The following is a 21602-nucleotide window of genomic DNA, read 5'->3' as shown; positions in this document are numbered from 1 at the left end:
TCAGGATTCGATTCGCCGCGGTGGACAGAGCGCATAAAAACCAACAACATGAAAATTACATGTATCAGAACAACAGATGTGTTTCTGTTGGAAGTCCTGTTGTTGTTTTTGCATACACAATTGGCTGCCTGTGCTATGCCCACCAGGGCTATCCAAATCCGGCTTTTAGCGTTATAAACCGTCAGACTTACCGCTGTGGGGGGGTTTGTTTAAAAGTTTTGTCACTGAACATTGCGTTCAATTTAAATCTGTCAAGGTTTTAATTTCTAAACGATGCTTGGTGTATGTTTGTTTTTGAATTTCGCGCAAAGCTACACGAGGACTATCTGCGCTAGCCGTCCGTAATTTAGCAATGTAAGGCTAGAGGAAAGGCAACTAATCATCATCACCCACCGCCGACTGTTGGGATACTCTTTTACCAACGAATAGTGGTATTGACCGTCACATTATAACGCCCCCATGGCTGAAAGGGCGGGCATGTTTGGTGTGACAGGGATTCAAACTCGCGACCCTCATATTACGAGTCGAGTGCCTTATCTACCTGGCCATGCCGGGCCTTTTGTGTGTGTAAATTAAAAGGAAACATAGATATAATACTACAACCTGACCCTGAGGTTAAATCATTTTATTCACCGGTCATGTCTTTATCGGTCACCTGTATATAGTTCTAAAAGTATGATTTTTTTACGAATAATACGATTATCTTAATATTAATTTATGACATAACTATTAGAACGTACATCCAACACTTAGTGCGTTTTACTATTTTCATATTTACAGATAAAAATACGTTGAGTCGTCGTGATATTTAAATCTGTTAATAAAGAAACGAAAAAAAAAACACATTGGTCGAGTATAAAAACATCTCGTGTTTAAAATGATAATATTTTAAAAATTAGGGCGAGGGATGGATCTCTGGATTTCGGAACTAGATTCGAATACGCGTAGTACCACAAAACATTCCAGGCACTTTAAGCTGAAGGGGAGTTATAAGTGTGACAGTCAATTCCTCAGTATGGACAGCGGGTTTCCACTAACTGCCTTTTCCACTGTTACCAGTCCAGAATTAGGTACGGCTGTAGATAGCTTTAATAATTTTGTCATAAATACAAAATAAAAAGTTGGGCAAGTCTGGACTCGTTACGGCATTTTAACATCTTATTATAATACATATCGAAATCGCTTTTCAATAATACGAGACTATTGTTTTAAATAAATGCGTACTGCTGTAGAGAATATTGTCAGGATTCACGAACGTGTCACCAAACGATCGTCATTACAGCAGCTTCGTTTAGGATTAGGCTTCACTTGTTAATTGAGAACTACGTGTAGCATACTGAACGCCTACACCTTCTGCGAGAGTTTTTGAAACGAGTAATTTTTGAAATATAATAATTTTTAAATACGGGGTTTTCCTTATAACTACCTTGTATATCGTCAAACGAGCGAGTGGTTTACTCCATTAAACAATGCAATTGTAAATAAATCTACCAACCTTGCTATTGGACCATGGAAAAAACATGCCGAGGGTGAAGAGACCGAGAAGTGGACCTCCTATCATACCTCTGATACTCAGCGCCGCCTAGGGACGAAACTTTATGTTATAAACATGCATAGAAACAAACCGAATAATACGAAAATAAACGCTGACTTTTATTTATTTACAATTGTGACACAACAAGAATCGATAGTTCTCGTTATTTGAACTCCCATATCCTCTCCATAAAAGTAATAAGATGTGATTTATTTTAAAACACTCAAACATTCAAACCTGGTTGCATTAGGTACAAGCTAAAGTGAACCAAACCAAATATTTTAAACGCCAACATTAAACAAAGTAAAGAAAAACATAAAACACTGATAACAAATAAATAATAATTAATATTATCTAATAATTAATCAATATTCCAATACCCAAAGAAATGCTCGACTTACCTCATACATCTAATCGTCCGAAACGCTCAAAAAATTTGTTTGTTGCTAAGGGGTTATTTATGCTGAGCCCACCGAGGGTATCGAAATCCAGTTTTAGCGTTTTAAGCCTTCAGGCTTGTCTCTGAGTCACTCGAGGACAGTAAATATGTCTGTTTATTGAGTATAAAGGTACAGAATGGGCTGTCTGTGTTGTGCCCACCACCAATATTAACACCCGATTTGTAGCATTATACATGTAAGTCTCCAGATGAGCCACTGGAGTATAAATCAGGTGAATCTTAACGAGACACAAAAGTCAAATAATAACAAAAACTTATTTGTAAATAACGACATTGGCGTATTTAGGTAGGGGCTAGAGGAGGCTCAGCCCCAGGACCCATGGTCTTAATGAGAGCCCACACAACCTTAAATTGTTTGTTTGTTTTGAATTTCGCGCAAAGCTACTCAAGGACCATCTGCGCTAGCCGTCCCTAATTTAGCAGTGTAAGTCTAGAGGAAAGGCATCTAGTCATCACCACCCATCGCCGCCAACTCTTGGGCTACTCTTTTACCAACGAATAGTGGGATTGATTATTAATTTATAACACTCCCACTGCTGAAAGGACAAGCATGTTGGGTGCGACGGGGATGCGAACCCGCGCCCCTCAGATTACGAGTCGCACGCCTTAACCCACCTGGCCATGCCGGCCTCAACCTCAAACCCGCCACTGAACATCGGGTATAATACCTAACTTTTTTTTTTCAATGAAAAGTGAGTCTATAACGAAAAAAAGCTTTTGGACCAATTCAAAGCAGATTTTATGTAATGGTAAATTAGGTTTAAAGTCGTACCGTAGTGATTGAATTATAAAGCGCATCTCCGTGTTTGTTATGTCCAAGTAGAGAGACCAGTTCAGTCTTTCTATTTACTTCTAATCTCTGAAAAGGGTTCAGCAACAAGTGGACGTATTTTGAAAGGATTAGCCCCAGATGTATGAAATCATGGGACAGAAATACTTTAGAATCTGTGGGGGTGGGGATAGGTTATGCACTAGAGACTAACTTAGTAGCTCAACGGTAAGCCTGACAGCTTCTGGCGCTTAAAACTGAAACCGATCCTTGGAGTGGGTGTAACTCATTACTTAACAAAGTTTAATGAACGACAATTTTTCATCAGTGGCAAAAATATAAATAATTACAGTAATATCTTGTATGTTCCTTTGTTTTCAAGTGTGTATGATGTGACCTTTTTTTTGTTTTTTAAACTAATTACAAACTTCGTCACAGAAGAATGTTCTAGGTCGTGTAGTTCGACTTACCTGGAGAACATTTCCTAATTTTCTTGCTACGACCACTAGAACGATAGTAATGGCGCCGTACACCAGAGCTGCAGAAGATTTGATAAATAAAAATATAATAATAAAAACTTTCCACAAAAACATCACAGATGTCGCTTTGTATGAAACACCACATTATTATGTAAAGTAGTATTTTATTCCAATTAGCAGTATTATAAACAAATTCAACATATTGAAGTTACTAAGTAACACAGCTTGCGTAAGACACTAAGTTATAAAATCGAGCTAAGCCTGGTACCGAATTAAAAGTAACTTCTTTTTTTTTTTCTTTTCAAAGTATTATCCAGAATATCGTACGAAACCACATGCCCCAGGGTTTACAAACCACGCATCCGTAAACACCAATAAGCAATGGCTGGGTGTGACAAGTTGTTAGTGTACCTCGATTGTAAATTTTAGGATTCAGAGTTAGCGACCCGTTACTGAAAAAACACACAAAAAAAAAAACAAAAAAAAACGCATTTTGGAACCATGGATAGCTTGGCTGGAAATAAACTCAAGCAAGGAAGAAAACAAACAAAAATTTATAACCACTAACGTCGAACAGGAATGACTCATACACAAGCACAAAGGTCACTTGTTAAGGTGTCCTTAAAACCTCTACATACGTTATTCCCACCGCTAGGTGGATCCACATTTGTTTATTTGTTGCTAAGTGCAAGGATACACAAGTACTTCATTCGTTATGTTTAATCATTTACGAATACGAAGTAACAACGTTTACAAAGGGTGAGACTACACTCCAGCTATCATGTTTATTTTACACTGGATACGACCAAACTCTGTAAACACGTTGAGGTTTACAGATAATATGACTAAACTTCAGCGACGTGATTCGGGTTTACATGCGATTAGATTAAAATTCGGCTATTATATAGTGTTTAGAGAGGATGTCACTTCGGGTTACCGAGGTTAGGATGAGAACTTGGTTATTATGTCGTGTGTACAGTGGATAAGATTGAAATCTCGCTGTTATATGAAGTTTACAGAAGATATTATTTCAGGTTTACATGCCATTAGATCCAAATCCGGCTGTTATATTTTGCTCACAGTGAGTAATACTTCAGGTTTACGTGTCATTGTATTAATATCTGGCTGTTATATTTTGTTTACAGAGGATATCACTTCGGGTTTACAGAAGATAATATTAAAATATGGGTATTACATCGTGTTTACACATGGCGAGGTTAGGCCTCAGTTTCCACCCTAGATAACAACGCATTAAAAAACTATACTCTTACCTACTTTTGTTTGTTTGTTTTGAATTTCGCGCAAAGCTACACGAGGACTATCTCCGCTAGCCATCCCTAATTTAACAGTGTAAGACTAGAGGGAAGGCAGCTAGTCATCACCGCCCACCGCTAACTCTTGGGCTACTCTTTTACCAACGGATAGTGTGATTGACCGTCACATTATAACGCCCCCGCGGCTGAAAGGGCGAGCATGTTTGGTGTGACGGGGATTCGAACCAGCGACCCTCAGATTACGAATCCAACGCCTTAACCACCTGGCCAGGCCGGATATTATTTACTTCCAGAACGTTACCTTGGGCACACGATACGTGAGCCAGAATATAACTTTAGTGTAATTTTTTGTCACCATCTTATACAACTCACCAAGGATCTTTATAAGTCGAGTAGCCCACACTTCTGAAAGGTCGTGTTTTATATAGGTCTTGATCAGGTCTTCCAAAGTGACAGCTGCTAGAGAGTTGACTCCTGAAGATACGGTACTGCAAACAAAAAAACAAAGACCTACCAAGTTAAAGGAGGTTGTATTTACAGTCAATCACAGGGGGGGGGGTGCTGACCAAAGCATCACTGAATTGCACTCTTGTCGGGGGATTGCTGATCAGAGCATCACCAAATTGCACTCTTCTCGAGGGGTTGCTGACCATAGCATCACCAAATTGTACTCTTGTCGGGGGGGTTGCTGACCAAAGCATCACCAAATTGTGCTCTTGTCGGGGGGTTGCTGACCAGAGCATTACCAAATTGCACTCTTGTCGGGAAGTTGCTGACCAAAGCGTCACTGAATTGCACTCTTCTCGAGGGGTTGCTGACCAAAGCATCACCAAATTGCACTCTTCTCGAGGGGTTGCTGACCAGAGCATTACCAAATTGCACTCTTGTCGGGGGTTGCTGACCAGAGCATCACTAAATTGCGCTCTTGTCCGTCTAAGCTCATCCCTCTAACGGTTTAAAAAGTTCATATACTTAATTTTAAACAATTTTCTGATTTTCTAATCGCTAAGAAAATTAATAAAAAGTTCATTACGCCCCCCTCCATCTACGAGTTCTAATTTCTATTCATAGGCTACTAGTTTTAACTAGGCTTTCCAACAAAGTTTCCTGTAAGTTTTTTTCAATCCATGTAATTTTTGCATGTGCTCCAGTATCAACACAATGTGTGCACATGTGCTAACAGGTTTGCTTCGTTTTGGGGGGTGGGGCGGTATGTTTATACAGCTAACCATGAACAAGGACGCTCTGCAATGTTGCCCATTGGTTATTTGGGCTTTGGGGCTATTAACTGCTAGGGTCATTTAAATTGTCAACGTGTCGAGACTTCACTGATTGTTGTGTGGCCGCGCAACTCAGAGGAAACACTGGTTTTCAACGGTGTTCACACCTATGAGTGCGTCTCGGTGTTTATCAGGCCAAACCGAAGTGAATAGACACACCAGATGTTAAAATGAATTCTAAACAACAACAAAAAGGAACGAACATTCCTTTCATGAAGACACTACACTAAATCCTATTTATTTTCTCTAAAGAGTTAAGTGCAAAACATACAAATGCATATATTTTGTTTTAACACAGCTACAAACATTTCTGTTTACATGAATTCCACATTAAGTTCAAATAAATATTTCACTAACAGATTTCTCGTGATGAAACCACAGTCAACATAACTTTCTCACCTCAAAGCTCCACTGAACACACCAGCTACGAAGATCCCCGGGAACCCAGGAAGAGAGCCAAGAACATCCATCACATATAAAGGGAAAAGCTAGAAAGAAAAACAAAATATAATATTTAATTTTCTTTAATAACTAATAGCTGAACGAATCTATCATTGATTGAAAACCAAGTATGATATAGCGGGTAAATATAAATAATTTAAATTAACGGGTACATTTAAACACTTTGAATTAACGGGTAAATATAAGTAATTTGAATTAACGGGTAAATATATAAACAATTTGAATTAACGGGTAAATTTAAACACTTTGAATTAACGGGTAAATTTAAATAATTTGAATTAACGGGTAAATATAAATAATTTGAATTAACGGGTAAATTTAAACACTTTGAATTAACGGGTAAATTTAAATAATTTGAAGTAACGGGTTAATATATATAATTTGAATTAACGGGTAAATATAAATAATTTAAATTAACGGGTACATTTAAACACTTTGAATTAACGGGTAAATATAAATAACTTGAATTAACGGATAAATATATAAACAATTTGAATTAACGGGTAAATATAAATAATTTGAATTAACGGGTAAATTTAAACAATTTCAATACACGGGTAAATATAAATAATTTGAATTCAGTACGTGTAAATATAAATAACTTGAATTATTTACGGGTAAATAAAAATAATTTCAACCAATCAGAGTGAAGACAACTTGAATGACAATGAAAACAATTTTATTACAAGTTTAATGTTTTGGCGAGGTTTCGTCCTCATAACGTACAGGTAGTTTATTGTACACGAAAGTATGAATACATTTATACGACAAAGATCGACGTGGTCACGTGACCGGAGATTACCTAATAGCTTGTTACAAGTACTTTTTCATGCCAGGGTGCTGATTCAGGGTAAGTTTGTTTGTTTCATCTCATGTTTATTGGTGTTTGGTCCTTTGTCTAAAATTAGAGTTGTTTTTTTAAAACAGATATACTGTAGTTTTTTGTTTTTTTAAGTGATATTGGTAGTAAATATGGAAGGTGATTTTTATTAGGCTTAGTGAATCCGGTTTCTCAAATGTAAATTTTTGGGAATTTCTCACACTTTGTTTTGTAAATTAAGTTGGTGATGTGTGAAAATACGTAACGTTTATTTAGTAACGATTTGAATTCAGGGTCGCGTTTTTAAGTGAATTTTAATATGACGGGAATTCTATGTTTAGTGGCAAGATTTCTCCATGTTGGAATTATTTTGTAACTGATTTCTTGGATAAATGGTAAAGTACAGTATGATGTTATATTATTGTGTTTGATAAAGTACATTGTCATGTTATATTATTGTGTTTGATAAAGTACAGTGTATTGTTGTATTATTGTGTTTGATAAAGTACAGTGTATTGTTGTATTTGGTTCATTGATTTAAATTTTTTCGCGAGTAGAATTTTGAGATTTTTTGTTGTGCAGTTACGTATGAAGTTCTCAACGACAACTGGTGGAAACTTATTATTTTGTAACGTCTGTACACAATTATACATCAGAGAAAAATGGAAACCAGATTCACCGAACATAATAAAAAATAACCTCCCATGTTTACATCATTGTAACTTTAAAATCACGGTGTAATTAGTAACAAAACTGTAATTAAACAAAAAGGATCAGTGTAAAATAAATCGAAAATCAAGGAGTCAACATTTAAATAAACCAAAGAACTCTACTGTAAACCAACACCCCGAGAGAAGTCAACATTTAAAGAAACCGAAGAACTCTACTGTAAACCAACACCCCGAGAGAAGTCAACATTTAAGTAAACCAAAGAACTCTACTGTAAACTAACACCCCGAGAGAAGTCAACATTTAAAGAAACCGAAGAACTCTACTGTAAACCAACACCCCGAGAGAAGTCAACATTTAAAGAAACCGAAGAACTCTACTGTAAACCAACACCCCGAGAGAAGTCAACATTTAAAGAAACCGAAGAACTCTACTGTAAGCCAACACCCCGAGAGAAGTCAACATTTAAAGAAACCGAAGAACTCTACTGTAAGCCAACACCTCGGGAGAAGTCAACATTTAAAGAAACCGAAGAACTCTACTGTAAACCAACACCCCGAGAGAAGTCAACATTTAAAGAAACCGAAGAACTCTACTGTAAGCCAACACCCCGAGAGAAGTCAACATTTAAGTAAACCAAAGAACTATACTGTAAACCAACACCCTGAGAGAAGTCAACATTAAAGTAAACCAAAGAACTCTACTGTAAACCAACACCCCGAGAGAAGTCAACATTTAAGTAAACCAAAAACTCTACTGTAAACCAACACCCCGAGAGAAGTCAACATTTAAGTAAACCAAAAACTCTACTGTAAACCAACACCCCGGGGTGAAAATATACCAGTATATTGCTGAGTAACATTTAGTGTTAGGACCTCTTTGTTGCATACCATATGTATATTCATGTGTTCAGGTAAACTGGTGACGACGAACCTATGTTTGTGTGTGAAACATGTAATATAGTTTTCTTCATTACTCGTTCAAGCCTTCTACGAACCTTATGAGTCTCAACGTTGGTTCTTAGTTATCCAAATGTTCGAATAATTTATTTTGTTGCAGGAAACAGAGGTATAAAGTACGTCTGTCAAGGTTTGTTTGTTTTTGTTTTTCGCGCGAAGCTACACTAGGGTTATCAGCGCTAGCTGTCCCTAATTTAGCAGTGTAAGGCAGCTAGACATCACCGCCAACTCTTGGGCTACTCTTTTACCAACGAATAGTGGGATTGATCGCACATTATAACGCCCCCACGGCTGAAAGGGCGAGCGTGGTTGGTGTAATGGGGATTCGAATTCGCGACCCTCGGATTACGAGTTGATGCAAAGACAGTTACGACTGGATATCCACCGCAATATATAAGAAACATCGTATAGATAATAAAAAATTATATTCCAGTCCAGGAATATAGTCCAGAAGTCGCACAGCAGCAAGTCTGCAGACTCACACTGCTGAAGTCCGACTTTCGATACCCGTGGTAGGCAGAGTACAGATAACCCATTGTGTACCTTTGTGCTTAATTTAAAACAAACCAATAAGAAAAAAGTTAAATGATGACAAATATATGTCGTTAAACGAAAAGAAAGAAACAAAGTGTATTTCACATACGTTCGAACAAAAGGACCACAGTTTTGGTAACCAAGTTTGTAGGGTTTAATAACTTAGCTTAACATTACGATTACGAATAGGCTTAACGTGAAGATAGAACCTTCAGATGTTGACATCCTATTTTAACACTATTAAAACAGTTTGGTAATAAAATTAATAAGTTTTATACTGGTTTGTACTTACGTTCAAGGTTACCCAATGTACTGTACCCACTCCGGATATAAAACCCCAGTTTTTAGCACTTCATAAGTCCGCACACTTATTGCTGTGTCACTTGGGGTCACCAGATATTCAGAGCAGTATACGAAGTTTATGTAATAAAACTAAAATCTAGTTTAATAACTATAATCAGTGTCTGGATTAATGTGATTACACTTTCAAATATTTGAAGTTATACAGATGAAGCCACATTAGATTTGTCAAGACTGCAGGCAGGTAAAAACAAATCAAATATTTGTCTGTATTTCAATAACAAATTCTATGTCAACGTCTGCGGACTCTTGCTGTTTTAAATCATGCAAGCTTACATCAGCTCAGCCAGATTTATGATACAGCCCCTTGGTGTGGATTCCTGTACGTGGTGAGGGGACCTCCCAGAGAAGGTTCTGTTCTTTTAATTTACCTCCTGTGGGATCTAAATATCCACCCGCGTGTTTGCCGTGGCAGCCCGTGAAGGGGAGGAGAGGATCCTGGTGGTTGAGGGGTCCAACCCTAACAGACCACTTTGGCCTTGAATTCCTGAAGACAGGCGGCCTTTAGGTGGCTCCCCTTGGGTCAATCGGCTGGTCCACTTGGGCTAGAGTCAATCAAGTACCAGTGTTGGAAGTTCTCAACGGGTGTTGCGGACATTGTGTCTGATACTGGTGTTTGGGTATAGACCTCACAAAACCCTGGCGTTGCTGCAATGTCCTTGCATGACATTGTAGTGCGTCCCCTCGTAGGGCTCCATGGTGGGTGGGGTCAGTGGGTACCGAAATTTTCCTTTTTTCTTGTGGATCCTCCAACAAAAAATTTAAATAAAATAGTGAAAAAACAGTCAAAAGGTAAACGACCACGTCTTGAAGACTCTGAGCAGCAATATTCAACATCTGTAATACCTGTACCCCATTTTCTGATATTACATTATCTTTCAGAAAAACCTTTAGGGCAAATGTCCCCCTTTTTTATTCAGAAGGGACTAGAGGGACTTACTGACTCTCCAAAGTCAGTAAAGAAGCTTCGATCTGGAGACATATTGGTTGAAACATCCATATCCCAATACAGTGAACTCCTCTTGAATTCAAAGGCAATTGGAGATGTACCTATTGATGTTACCCCTCATGCTACCTTGAATTCATCACAAGGAGTTATTGTTGAGGGATTTGAAGAACGTTCCAGAGTCAGAGATTCTCGCTGGTCTCTCCACTCAAGGAGTTTCTGCAGTGAGGCGCATCTCCACTCGCAAAGATGGAGTTACACTGCCGACAAATGTCCTCGTTTTGACATTTACATCACCACTTGCACCTGCCACCATCACGGCAGGTTATCTAATTTGCAGGGTACAGCCGTACATTCCAAACCCTCTTCGATGTTTCCAATGTCAGAGGTTCGGCCACTCAAAGCCACTCCTGTCGTGGTTCCCTGACATGTGCTCGTTGTGGTGACAAGGACCACGATGCCTATGAGTGTCACATGGACCCACATTGTGTCAACGGCAATGGTTCTCACCCATCCTACTTTCGTTCTTGCCCAAAATGGTTGGAGGAAAAAGAGGTGCAGCGTTTGAAAACGACCCATAACATTACTTATCTTGAGGCTCGGAAATTGCTGTCCGCCACTCCATCTCGGACATATGCTGCTGCACTTCGTTCCATAACTACAGTTGGAATGCAGACAGATCTCTCTGTACCTCCAAGAGAATCATTTTCAAAACAGATGAATAGCTTTTTGACCTCCATGGTTAAAAAGGTTGATGAATCGACTTCTACACCCACCTCTGTTCCTCCCATACATTCCAACAAATCTCAAGATCCACATCCTTCAGTTTCAAATACAGGCATTTCTTCTGATACATCTTTTTCTCCAACCCCACGATGCAAAACAATCATTCATTCGCGTCCTCAGTCACTAGAATCCCCTTCCAACAACAAAGACCTGCCCAATCGACCGAGGGCAGGATCCATGGAGGTCGATTGATCTCCTCCGAATAGGGACAGTAAGGAAAAAAGACGTGGTTGTAAACAGAAGGATTCTCCAGCCACTTGCCTACCCGTCATTAAAAATGGCCACCTTGATACAATGGAACTGTCGAGGTTTAATTTCTAATCTGGATGATATCAAAACACTGATTGCTTCCTACCATCCTGTATGTCTTTCCTTACAAGAAACATTTCTAAAAGTTGCTGATACAGTCACCATTCGGCAGTTTTGTCTGTACAGCAATGACAGACTGTGTGACAGACTCCATGAGTACATGGAGGGGTGGCACTATTGGTTGATCAGCATGTGCCCACCCTGTCTTTGTCACTCAACACACCCTTGGAGGCCGTAGCCATCCGTGTTTCCTTGGGTCATACCATCACTGTTTTTTCTCTCTACCTGTTCCCTGGAGAGACATGATCAATCAGACCTTGATGCTCTCGTTGGACAGTTGCCGTCTCCATTTCTAATCCTGGGGGACTTTAATGGACATCATCCCCTCTGGGGAAGTGCTGTAATTGTTATGAGGGGGTCGCTCTGTAAAGCGTAGGCTCTCTGATCACAATCTTTTTCTTTTCAATACTGGTTCTTCCACTTGTTTTCATGCACCTAGTCAGTCCTTTACTGCTATTGATCTCTCGGTTTGCTCCCCTTCATTATTCTCCCATTTTACATGGAGGGTTGACAATAATCCACGAGGCAGTGATCATTTTCCTTTGCTTTTGAGAGAGACTGGCCATGGTCAATGCCACCCTACCCGCGTGCCCTGGTGGAAGCTGGATCAGGCAGACTGGTCCACTTTTACTGCTCTCGCAGAACTTGATTTTTCTATCGTGAATCAGCCATCAACAGACGACTGTGTGGCAGTGGTAACTGACCGTATTATACAAGCAGCTGCTCAGTGTATTCCTAAAACCTCGACACGTTTCCACGATATCTTCATCCGTGGTGGAATCCTGCTTGCCACTTGGCACGAAAGGCTCAAAAAACGGGCCTGGGATGCTTTCTGTAGATATACCACACTTTCGAACCGCATCGCTTTCCAACAGGCCCGTGCACGTGCTAGGTGGGTAAGACGTCAAAGCCAGAAAGAATCTTGGATTAAGTTCACAACTAGCATATCTTCTACCACCAGTCCCAAGGTCATGTGGGACAGGATTCGAAAGGTCAGTGGGCACTACAATTCTGTCCCCCTCTCCATCTTACTCTCTGATGGCCAAGAAGTAGCTGATGTCCGGAGCATTGCCGATACTCTAGGTGAAAGCTTTTGCCAGGTATCTAGCACTTCTGCTTGTTCCTCCACCTTCCTGGCCATCAAGACTCGGGCAGAGCGTTCACCTCTTTCCTTTCGTACTGACTGTCTTTTTGACTATAATTGTCCCTTTACACTGGTGGAACTGAAACTGGCCCTTCATCGGTCTGGCAGTACATCTGTTGGACCTGATGATGTACACTATAACATGCTGCACTATCTCTCTCCTGCTTCTCTTGATATTCTTCTAATTGTTTTTTAACCAGATCTGGCAGGTGAATGTTTTTCCTGATGCCTGGCGCCAGGCTATTATCTTACCTTTCTCTAAACCTGGGAAAGATCCCAAAATTCCTTCACACTACCGTCCAATTGCCTTGACGAGCTGTCTCTGTAAGACCTTAGAGAGGATGGTTAATGCTCGTCTTGTTTGGTTCCTTGAATCAAACAACCTTCTCTTGTCTACCCAGTGTGGGTTCCGACGACAGTATTCTACCACAGACCACCTAATTCGACTTGAAACATCAATCAGATAAGCCCCTCTCAAACACCAACATCTTGTTTCAATATTTTTTGACATTGAGAAGGCTTATGACACAACATGGAGGTATGGCATTTTGCGAGACCTCCATATATGTGGGTTATGTGGACATTTACCCATGTTTATTTAAAAAAATTTAATGGACAGGAGATTCCAAGTTCGTGTGGGTTCAACACTTTTCCGTTCTTTTGTACAGGAACTTGGGGTCCCTCAGGGCTGTGTTTTGAGTGTCACACTTTTCAGTATAAAGATTAATGCCATAACTGAACAACTCTCTCTTACTGTTGCAAACGGGCTCTATGTTGACGACTTTCACATCTCATGTCAGTCGTCGAACATGAGATATATTGAACGGCAACTACAAACTGCCCTCAATCGTGTACTGAAGTGGACTACGGCGAACGGCTTTAAATTTTCTCTCTAAAACAGTTTGCATGCACATTTGCCGCCAACGGGTATCCATCCTGATCCTGAACTCCGTATCGGTGAAGTTTCGCTGCCAGTGGTCTCTGAGACAAAGTTCATAAGGCTTATCTTTGAATATAAGATGACCTTTATACCACACTTACAGCAGCTACGGGTCAAATGCGCAAGAGCACTGAACATCCTCCGTGTCCTTTCTACTGCCAGTTGGGGAGCAGATCGATGTTCTGTGTTAAAGATATATCATACTCCTATTCGATCGAAAGTCGACTATGGATCACTGGTCTATGGCTCTGCCAGACCCTCGGCCTTAAAGATGCTGGACCCCATTCATCATCAAGAACTTTGACTCTAGACTGAGGCTTTCTGTACCTCCCCAGTTCAGAGTTTATACGTGGAATCTCACGAACCTTCTCTGCACCTAGGCCGTTTAAAACTGTCTTTACTATATTTTTCGAAACTTCGTTCCTTACCAAATCATCCCATCTGGGGTTGTGTTTTCCTTCCTCAGTGGGCCTTAATTTTTCAAAATAGACGATCTGCCATTGCTCCTTTTGGCCTTCGCATCCAGACGCAATTGGATGAATTGGGTCTGTCCTTGGGATAACATTGCAGAATCCACTGGTCAGCCCAAATGTGACCTTTCTTTAAGTCATCTGAAAAAAGCTAGGTACTCCCGATTGGAAGTACCGTCTTTTATTTACCGAACATCTTTCAAACAACCTTTCCATTCCAATTTATACGGATGGTTAAAAATCAGGTGACTCTGTGGGCTCTACCATGGTTTGTTGCAGTTCGTTGGTTGCGCGCAGAATCCCCTCTACAGCTTCTGTGTTCACTGCTGAACTGTATGCCATATCTCTTGCCCTGGATCATATTGAAGCTAAGCAGTACTCCGACTGCACTATTTATACTGACTCCCTTAGTTCTCTACTGGCCTTGGAATCACTTCACGTTGCCTCACACCCTGTTCTCACTGATATTCAAAACCGACTGGCCCATTTCTCATTAACATCTCTTTCTATCCAGTTTTTCTGGATACCAGGCCACGTTGGTATTCGAGGGAATGCGCTTGCAGACATGGCAGCTAAGTCTATCTTCTCTCACTATCACCACTGTGCCTATTCCATACATGGACTATGGTCCTATATTCAAGGCTTGGCTCCGTGCCAGCTGACAGTCCACTTGGACTGAGCAACGTGACAACAAGCTTTTTCAAATAAAACCCTATATTGGGCTCTGGTTGTCTATCTTCCGTAATGTTCGGAAGGAGGAAGTTGTTCTAACTGGACTACACATTGGTCACAGATTTTTTAACTCATCGTTTTCTTTTATCTGGAACTGATCCACCAGTGTGTAGTTTCTGTAACACTCAAATCACTGTAAGCCACATTTTACTTTCTTGCCATCGTTACGACCCTCAACGACGGCACTATTTTAAACATGTTCTGTCCCAGTGTTTGTCTGTAACATTGGACAGTGTTATTGGTGATGGTGACACTGTCCACCTTGATAAAATTTTAAGTTTTTTAATGGCCATTAATCTTTTAAATCTCATTTAAGTGTTGGATATTTATTCATTACACCTTTTTAATTGTGGTTCCATTTTTACAGTTTCATTCTCTCTAGTTCAATTTGACATTGGACAATGGCCAGAACATTAAATAACTCGACACCAGGACTGGAAAGGCCAACTTCAGGTGACTAACGCTGCTGTTTGAACTACCCGTTAGTCGTCCTGGTGAGTTGTTATTACACTTTTGCTGCATGTTATTTAACACTTTTATTGCTTTACTTTTTAGTACTGTATTTTATGTATTTTCTTTTTTATGTATTTTACTACACTTAATTTATTTTTACCTTTTTACCGGATGTTTGGCGCAGATAGCCGAGCTGCTTTGTGCCATAAAACACTAAATCAATCAATCAATTTATGATACAGTGTTATCCAAAATAAATATTCTATATATTCAGGTGCGAAAAACAGCCTGATGTTTGTTGTTTCATTTCAGCCGCGGCCTATCGGCTGATACAACGGCTCTTAATTTTTGTTTTATTTTTCCGAGTACAAACTTTTAGCTCATATCTCTGTAATTTCTCGATTGATTTGATATCTAATTACAGTTTTAGACTCAAGAGGTCAATCAAACATTTTCAATTGATATATTTGACCACGCCAATTTACTCTAATTCTGTCTAAAATATTTTCAATATGAGGTAGGCTAGTAAAGATGGTGATTTAAAATAAAGTCGAATCGTTTATACACGCGCCCCCTGCTTGGTACTTTTGGCGTACAAAAAATATAGTTAATAAAAAGGAGAAACAAAAGGTGTTACATATATGAATATGGGTCTTATATATTATTTCATTCTAATCCTGCCTTAAAGAATTCCAAATGCTGCGGCTATTGAGGATTCTATCTTTTATCATCTTACGTACCTTTGTTACCTTTCACTGCAGAATACATTTTACCTGCATCAAGTTATCTCCCACCTAGAGGCACGTGAACCTTTTTTGATATATTATTTTCTATCATTAACTCAGCTGGACTTCTGTGAATTGAACTACACTATCCGACTAATTACGATGTGGGATTTATTATCCAATATCTATATAAATATTCTATGTTCTATGAAACTGGTTTCTAGTTTTCACACAACTTTTTTTTTTTTTTTCATACAAGGAAAGCAACTTTTCATGTTCCAAGATGTTCATGAATCTTAAATTTACATAACATCAGTCCAGGAAACAGGTGCTCCAGCTAGTGAGTAAATATGTAATGATTCAAACTCTAAACATAGGAAAACGATCAAGAGTTGGGGCGCTAAGCCTAACTGCGAAATTCTAGTCTAAAACCGTTTTTTGTTAAACAATAATACAAATATTTTCACGTGTAAAAAAACAAACCTTCGCTAAATATGATCACGATTATTCATCGAAATCTTTGGAAAAACAAACCTACTGCAACGTGACACTGAAATAATGAGCACAAGAGAGGGCGCTTACTTTGCACTTTTGAAAAAAATATCGTATTCATTCTGAGGCGTTCTCGATACTTGTAGATAAAGGTCAAGCGTGGACGTACCTGATCCGGAGCGCTGACTAGTTTCAAGGTGATGGGGTCACAGTCATGGTATTTTGTGTAGACAACTAAGCCTGCCAAACCCGTGACAACAACCAATACGACCAAACCAGGTAGATTGAACCATATTGTCCTATAAAAGAACAAAAAACAGTTTTAAACATGTTATTAAAGTACACGCAATAATTATTAGTTTGACCAATTATTTCCTCTAATAAACCAAGATACGCGCATTTAGTAAAAGGTAAACGTGGTCGTTAAAGTTCCAGTTTTATATTAAAGTAAAATCCACATCAACGAAGAAGCATTATTTTACTATCCAATTGGTACAGATAGAAAACAATAGCATTATTTTACTATCCAATTCGTACAGATGGAAAACAATAGCATTACTTTACTATCCAATTCGTACAGATGGAAAACAATAGCATTACTTTACTATCCAATTTGTACAGATGGAAAACAATAGCATTATTTTACTATCAAATTCGTACAGATGGAAAACAATAGCATTATTTTACTATCGAATTCGTGCACACAGAAAACAATAACATTATTTTACTATCCAATTCGTGCACATAGAAAACAATAGCATTATTTTACTATCCAATTCGTGCACATAGAAAACAATAGCATTATTTTACTCTCCAATTCGTGCACATAAAAACAATAGCATTATTTTACTATCCAATTCGTACAGATGGAAAACAATAGCATTATTTTACTATCCAATTCGTACAGATGGAAAACAATAACATTATTTTACTATCCAATTCGTACAGATAGAAAACAATAGCATTATTTTACTATCCAATTCGTACAGATGGAAAACAATAGCATTATTTTACTATCCAATTCGTACAGATAGAAAACAATAGCATTATTTTACTATCCAATTCGTACAGATGGAAAACAATAGCATTATTTTACTATCCAATTCGTACAGATGGAAAACAATAGCATTATTTTACTATCCAATTCGTACAGATGGAAAACAATAGCATTATTTTACTATCCAATTCGTACAGATAGAAAACAATAGCATTATTTTACTATCCAATTCGTACAGATGGAAAACAATAGCATTATTTTACTATCCAATTCGTGCACATAGAAAACAATTTAATCGTGAACTTTTTCACAGTTTCTGACTTTTTAGGAGCAATTGTTAGTCTTGGTTATAAGTTAGTCTTAGCTCTGAAAGAAACCAATAGTTAGTTGGTTTTATTAAAACTACTTCCTATGTATGTTAGTCTTAGCCTTAATAAAAACTAACAGCTGATTTTATCGAAACTACTTCCTATGTGAGTTAGTCTTAACCTTACTAAAAACTGACAGCTGATTTTATCGAAACTACTTCCTATGTGAGTTAGTCTTAGCCTTAATAAAAACTAATAGTTAGTTAATTTTATCAAAACTACTTCATATGTATGTTAGACTTAGCCTTAATAAAAACCAACAGTTAGTTGAGTTTATTAAAACTACTTCCTATGTATGTTAGACTTAGCCTTAATAAAAACCAATAGTTAGTTGAGTTTATTAAAACTACTTCCTATGTATGTTAGACTTAGCCTTAATAAAAACTAACAGTTAGTTGATTTTTTTCGAAACTACTTTCTATGTAAGTTAGTCTTAGCCTTAATAAAAACTAACAGCTGATTTTATCGAAACTACTTCCTATGTAAGTTAGTCTTAGCCTTAATAAAAACTAAACTATCGAAACTACTTCCTATGTAAGTTAGTCTTAATGTTAACACCAGCTTCCCCTCCTCCAGTTGCAGAGCGGTATGTCTGCATTCTTACATGGCTAGAAAGCGGGTTTCGATACCTGTTGTGGTTAGAGCACAGCTAGCCCATTTTTTAGTTTTGTGCTTTACTTCAAAGAACAACGTTTAAGATAATTATCATACAAAATTTGGAGAGAGGTTGAACAAACAATAAGTTTATTACAAGTTTAACAGAGTAACAAACACACGAGTTCTCATAGCCATCAGATACAACTTGATGATGGCTAAGCCTTGTCGAAAATTTTGTATATTTGTTACTATGTTAAACCTGCAATTAAGTTTTCTTTACTAACCATTCAAGCTGTCCCCAAACCTTTTTAAGATTTCTTTACTAACCATTCAAGCTGTCCCCAAACCTTTTTAAGATTTCTTTACTAACCATTCAAGCTGTCCCCAAACCTTTTTTAAGATTTCTTTACTAACCATTCAAGCTGTCCCCAAACCTTTTTAAGTTTTCTTTACTAACCATTCAAGCTGTCCTCAAACCATTTTAAGTTTTCTTTACTAACCATTCAAGCTGCCCCCAAACCTTTTGTTAGTCCCAAATTAAATTATTCATAATCAAATCTGAATTTGCTTGTTTGCTTCAGAGCAAAGTTACATCGGGAATCAAACAGGATATTTTATGGGCACTTACAACCGGGGAACAAACACGTGACTTAATTTACAGCTATTTGTCACACACACACACCGCATGTGAATCGGTAATGTTACGTTTCTTCTGTACGACGTGTGTGTGTGTGTGTGTATTTCCTTATAGCAAAGCCACATCGAGCTATCTGCTGAGTCCACCGAGGGGAATCGAACTCCTGATTTCAGCGTTGTAAATCCATAGACTTACCGCTGTACCAGTGAGGGAATCACGTGTGAATAATTAACGTTACGTTTTTATTAATCAAATGTGACTCAGTGACGTTTCGTTTTTATTAATCAAATGTGACTCAGTGACGTTTCGTTTTTATTAATCAAATGTGACTCAGTGACGTTTCGTTTTTATTAAACAAATGTGACTCAGTGACATTTCGTTTTTATTAATCAAATGTGACTCAGTGACGTTACGTTTTTATTAATCACAAGTGAATTAGTAATGTTTAATTTCTTATTATATTTATAACAAAAACCTTATATCCTTACTTCTGTGCTCCCTTCAGATTCGGAATGGTCAGGTATCGCTGGACCATGGCTTGATTAACTCCATAAACGGCTAACCATGTGAAACTGCCACCAATCCCGAGACTCCAAACAGTATGTCGTACAGTGGGGTCAAAACTGAAGCTACAGAGATTAAATAACAAATACAATTGTCATACAGAGAGTAACAACAAGGCGTAATGAATAAAATTGTCTCGCACACATAGTAACAACAAGGCTTAATGAATACAACTGTCTCGCACACATAGTAACAACAAGGCTTAATGAATACAACTGTCTCGCACACATAGTAACAACAAGGCTTAATGAATACAACTGTCACACACAGAGTAACAACAAGGCTTAATGAATACAACTGTCTCGCACACATAGTAACAACAAGGCTTAATGAATACAATTGTCTCGCACACATAGTAACAACAAGGCTTAATGAATACAACTGTCACACACATAGTAACAACAAGGCTTAATGAATACAACTGCCTCACACACAGAGTAACAACAAGGCTTAATGAATACAACTGTCTCGCACACAGAGTAACAACAAGGCTTAATGAATACAACTGTCTCGCACACAGAGTAACAACAAGGCTTAATGAATACAACTGTCTCGCACACAGAGTAACAACAAGGCTTAATGAATACAACTGTCTCGCACACAGAGTAACAACAAGGCTTAATGAATACAACTGTCTCGCACACAGTAACAACAAGGCTTAATGAATACAACTGTCTCGCACACAGAGTAACAACAAGGCTTAATGAATACAACTGTCTCGCACACAGAGTAACAACAAGGCTTAATGAATACAACTGTCACACACAGAGTAACAACAAGGATTAATGAATACAACTGTCTCGCACACATAGTAACAACAAGGCTTAATGAATACAATTGCCTCGCACACATAGTAACAACAAGGCTTAATGAATACAACTGTCACGCACACAGTAACAACAAGGGTTAATGAATACAACTGTCACACACACAGTAACAACAAGGGTTAATGAATACAACTGTCTCGCACACATAGTAACAACAAGGGTTAATGAATACAACTGTCGCACACATAGTAACAACAAGCATAATGAATACAACTGTCTCGCACACATAGTAACAACAAGGGTTAATGAATACAACTGTCGCACACATAGTAACAACAAGCATAATGAATACAACTGTCACGCACACAGTAACAACAAGGGTTAATGAATACAACTGTCACACACACAGTAACAACAAGGGTTAATGAATACAACTGTCACACACACAGTAACAACAAGGGATAATGAATACAACTGTCTCGCACACATAGTAACAACAAGCATAATGAATACAACTGTCACGCACACAGTAACAACAAGGGTTAATGAATACAACTGTCACACACACAGTAACAACAAGGGATAATGAATACAACTGTCTCACACACATAGTAACAACAAGGCTTAATGAACAGAATCGTCAGATATGTAACACTGCACAAAATTTTTTTTGAAAAGCTTTTGCTGATTGTGACAGGTACCTGGTGGGTATGCATAAATACAGTTTTGGTTTTGCTTCATCACGTAGGAACTCTGAGATATAGACAGTTAACTGTTTACCGGCAATAACGTATTTAATTGCGTTTATGTTTCTAATACGCTATTAACTTCAACATAATTAAAAGTGTTTTGCTCATGATTTTCGTTTGTATTCAATGTCCAGTGCATCACGTTGCAGTGTCCAACAGTAGTCAGCAAGCATTGACGGATTCCATTTGCCCTGATATCGTTTTTCCATTGTAGCAATGTCCTGGTTAAACCTTTCACCGTGTTCGCCACTAACAGCACCGAGATT

The 21602-nt window shown here is 38.3% G+C and overlaps 1 protein-coding gene and 1 long non-coding RNA gene across 5 annotated transcripts in view; one reads left to right on the top strand and one right to left on the bottom strand.

Moving 5' to 3' along the window:
- The window catches only part of LOC143234549 (sodium-coupled monocarboxylate transporter 2-like), a 175360-nt gene that overhangs the window by 8456 nt on the left and 145302 nt on the right, over positions 1 to 21602 (bottom strand). For all 4 annotated transcript variants that reach the window (XM_076471979.1, XM_076471980.1, XM_076471982.1 and 1 more), the window contains exons 7-12: positions 19745 to 19885; positions 16827 to 16956; positions 6196 to 6284; positions 4889 to 5004; positions 3234 to 3301; positions 1496 to 1582 (exon numbers count right to left, since the gene is read on the bottom strand). In XM_076471979.1, coding sequence (XP_076328094.1) covers positions 1496 to 1582; positions 3234 to 3301; positions 4889 to 5004; positions 6196 to 6284; positions 16827 to 16956; positions 19745 to 19885 — 631 coding nt within the window. The remainder of the gene's footprint in view (positions 1 to 1495; positions 1583 to 3233; positions 3302 to 4888; positions 5005 to 6195; positions 6285 to 16826; positions 16957 to 19744; positions 19886 to 21602) is intronic.
- On the top strand, positions 7018 to 16934 carry LOC143234551 (uncharacterized). Its single transcript, XR_013018707.1, has 3 exons — positions 7018 to 7108; positions 15355 to 15481; positions 16804 to 16934. It is a non-coding gene; the product is annotated as an uncharacterized LOC143234551 (long non-coding RNA).

This window comes from Tachypleus tridentatus, chromosome 12 (assembly GCF_004210375.1).
Source record: "Tachypleus tridentatus isolate NWPU-2018 chromosome 12, ASM421037v1, whole genome shotgun sequence".
Classification (NCBI taxonomy): domain Eukaryota; kingdom Metazoa; phylum Arthropoda; class Merostomata; order Xiphosura; family Limulidae; genus Tachypleus; species Tachypleus tridentatus.
This window is presented reverse-complemented; position numbering and strand designations above follow the sequence as displayed.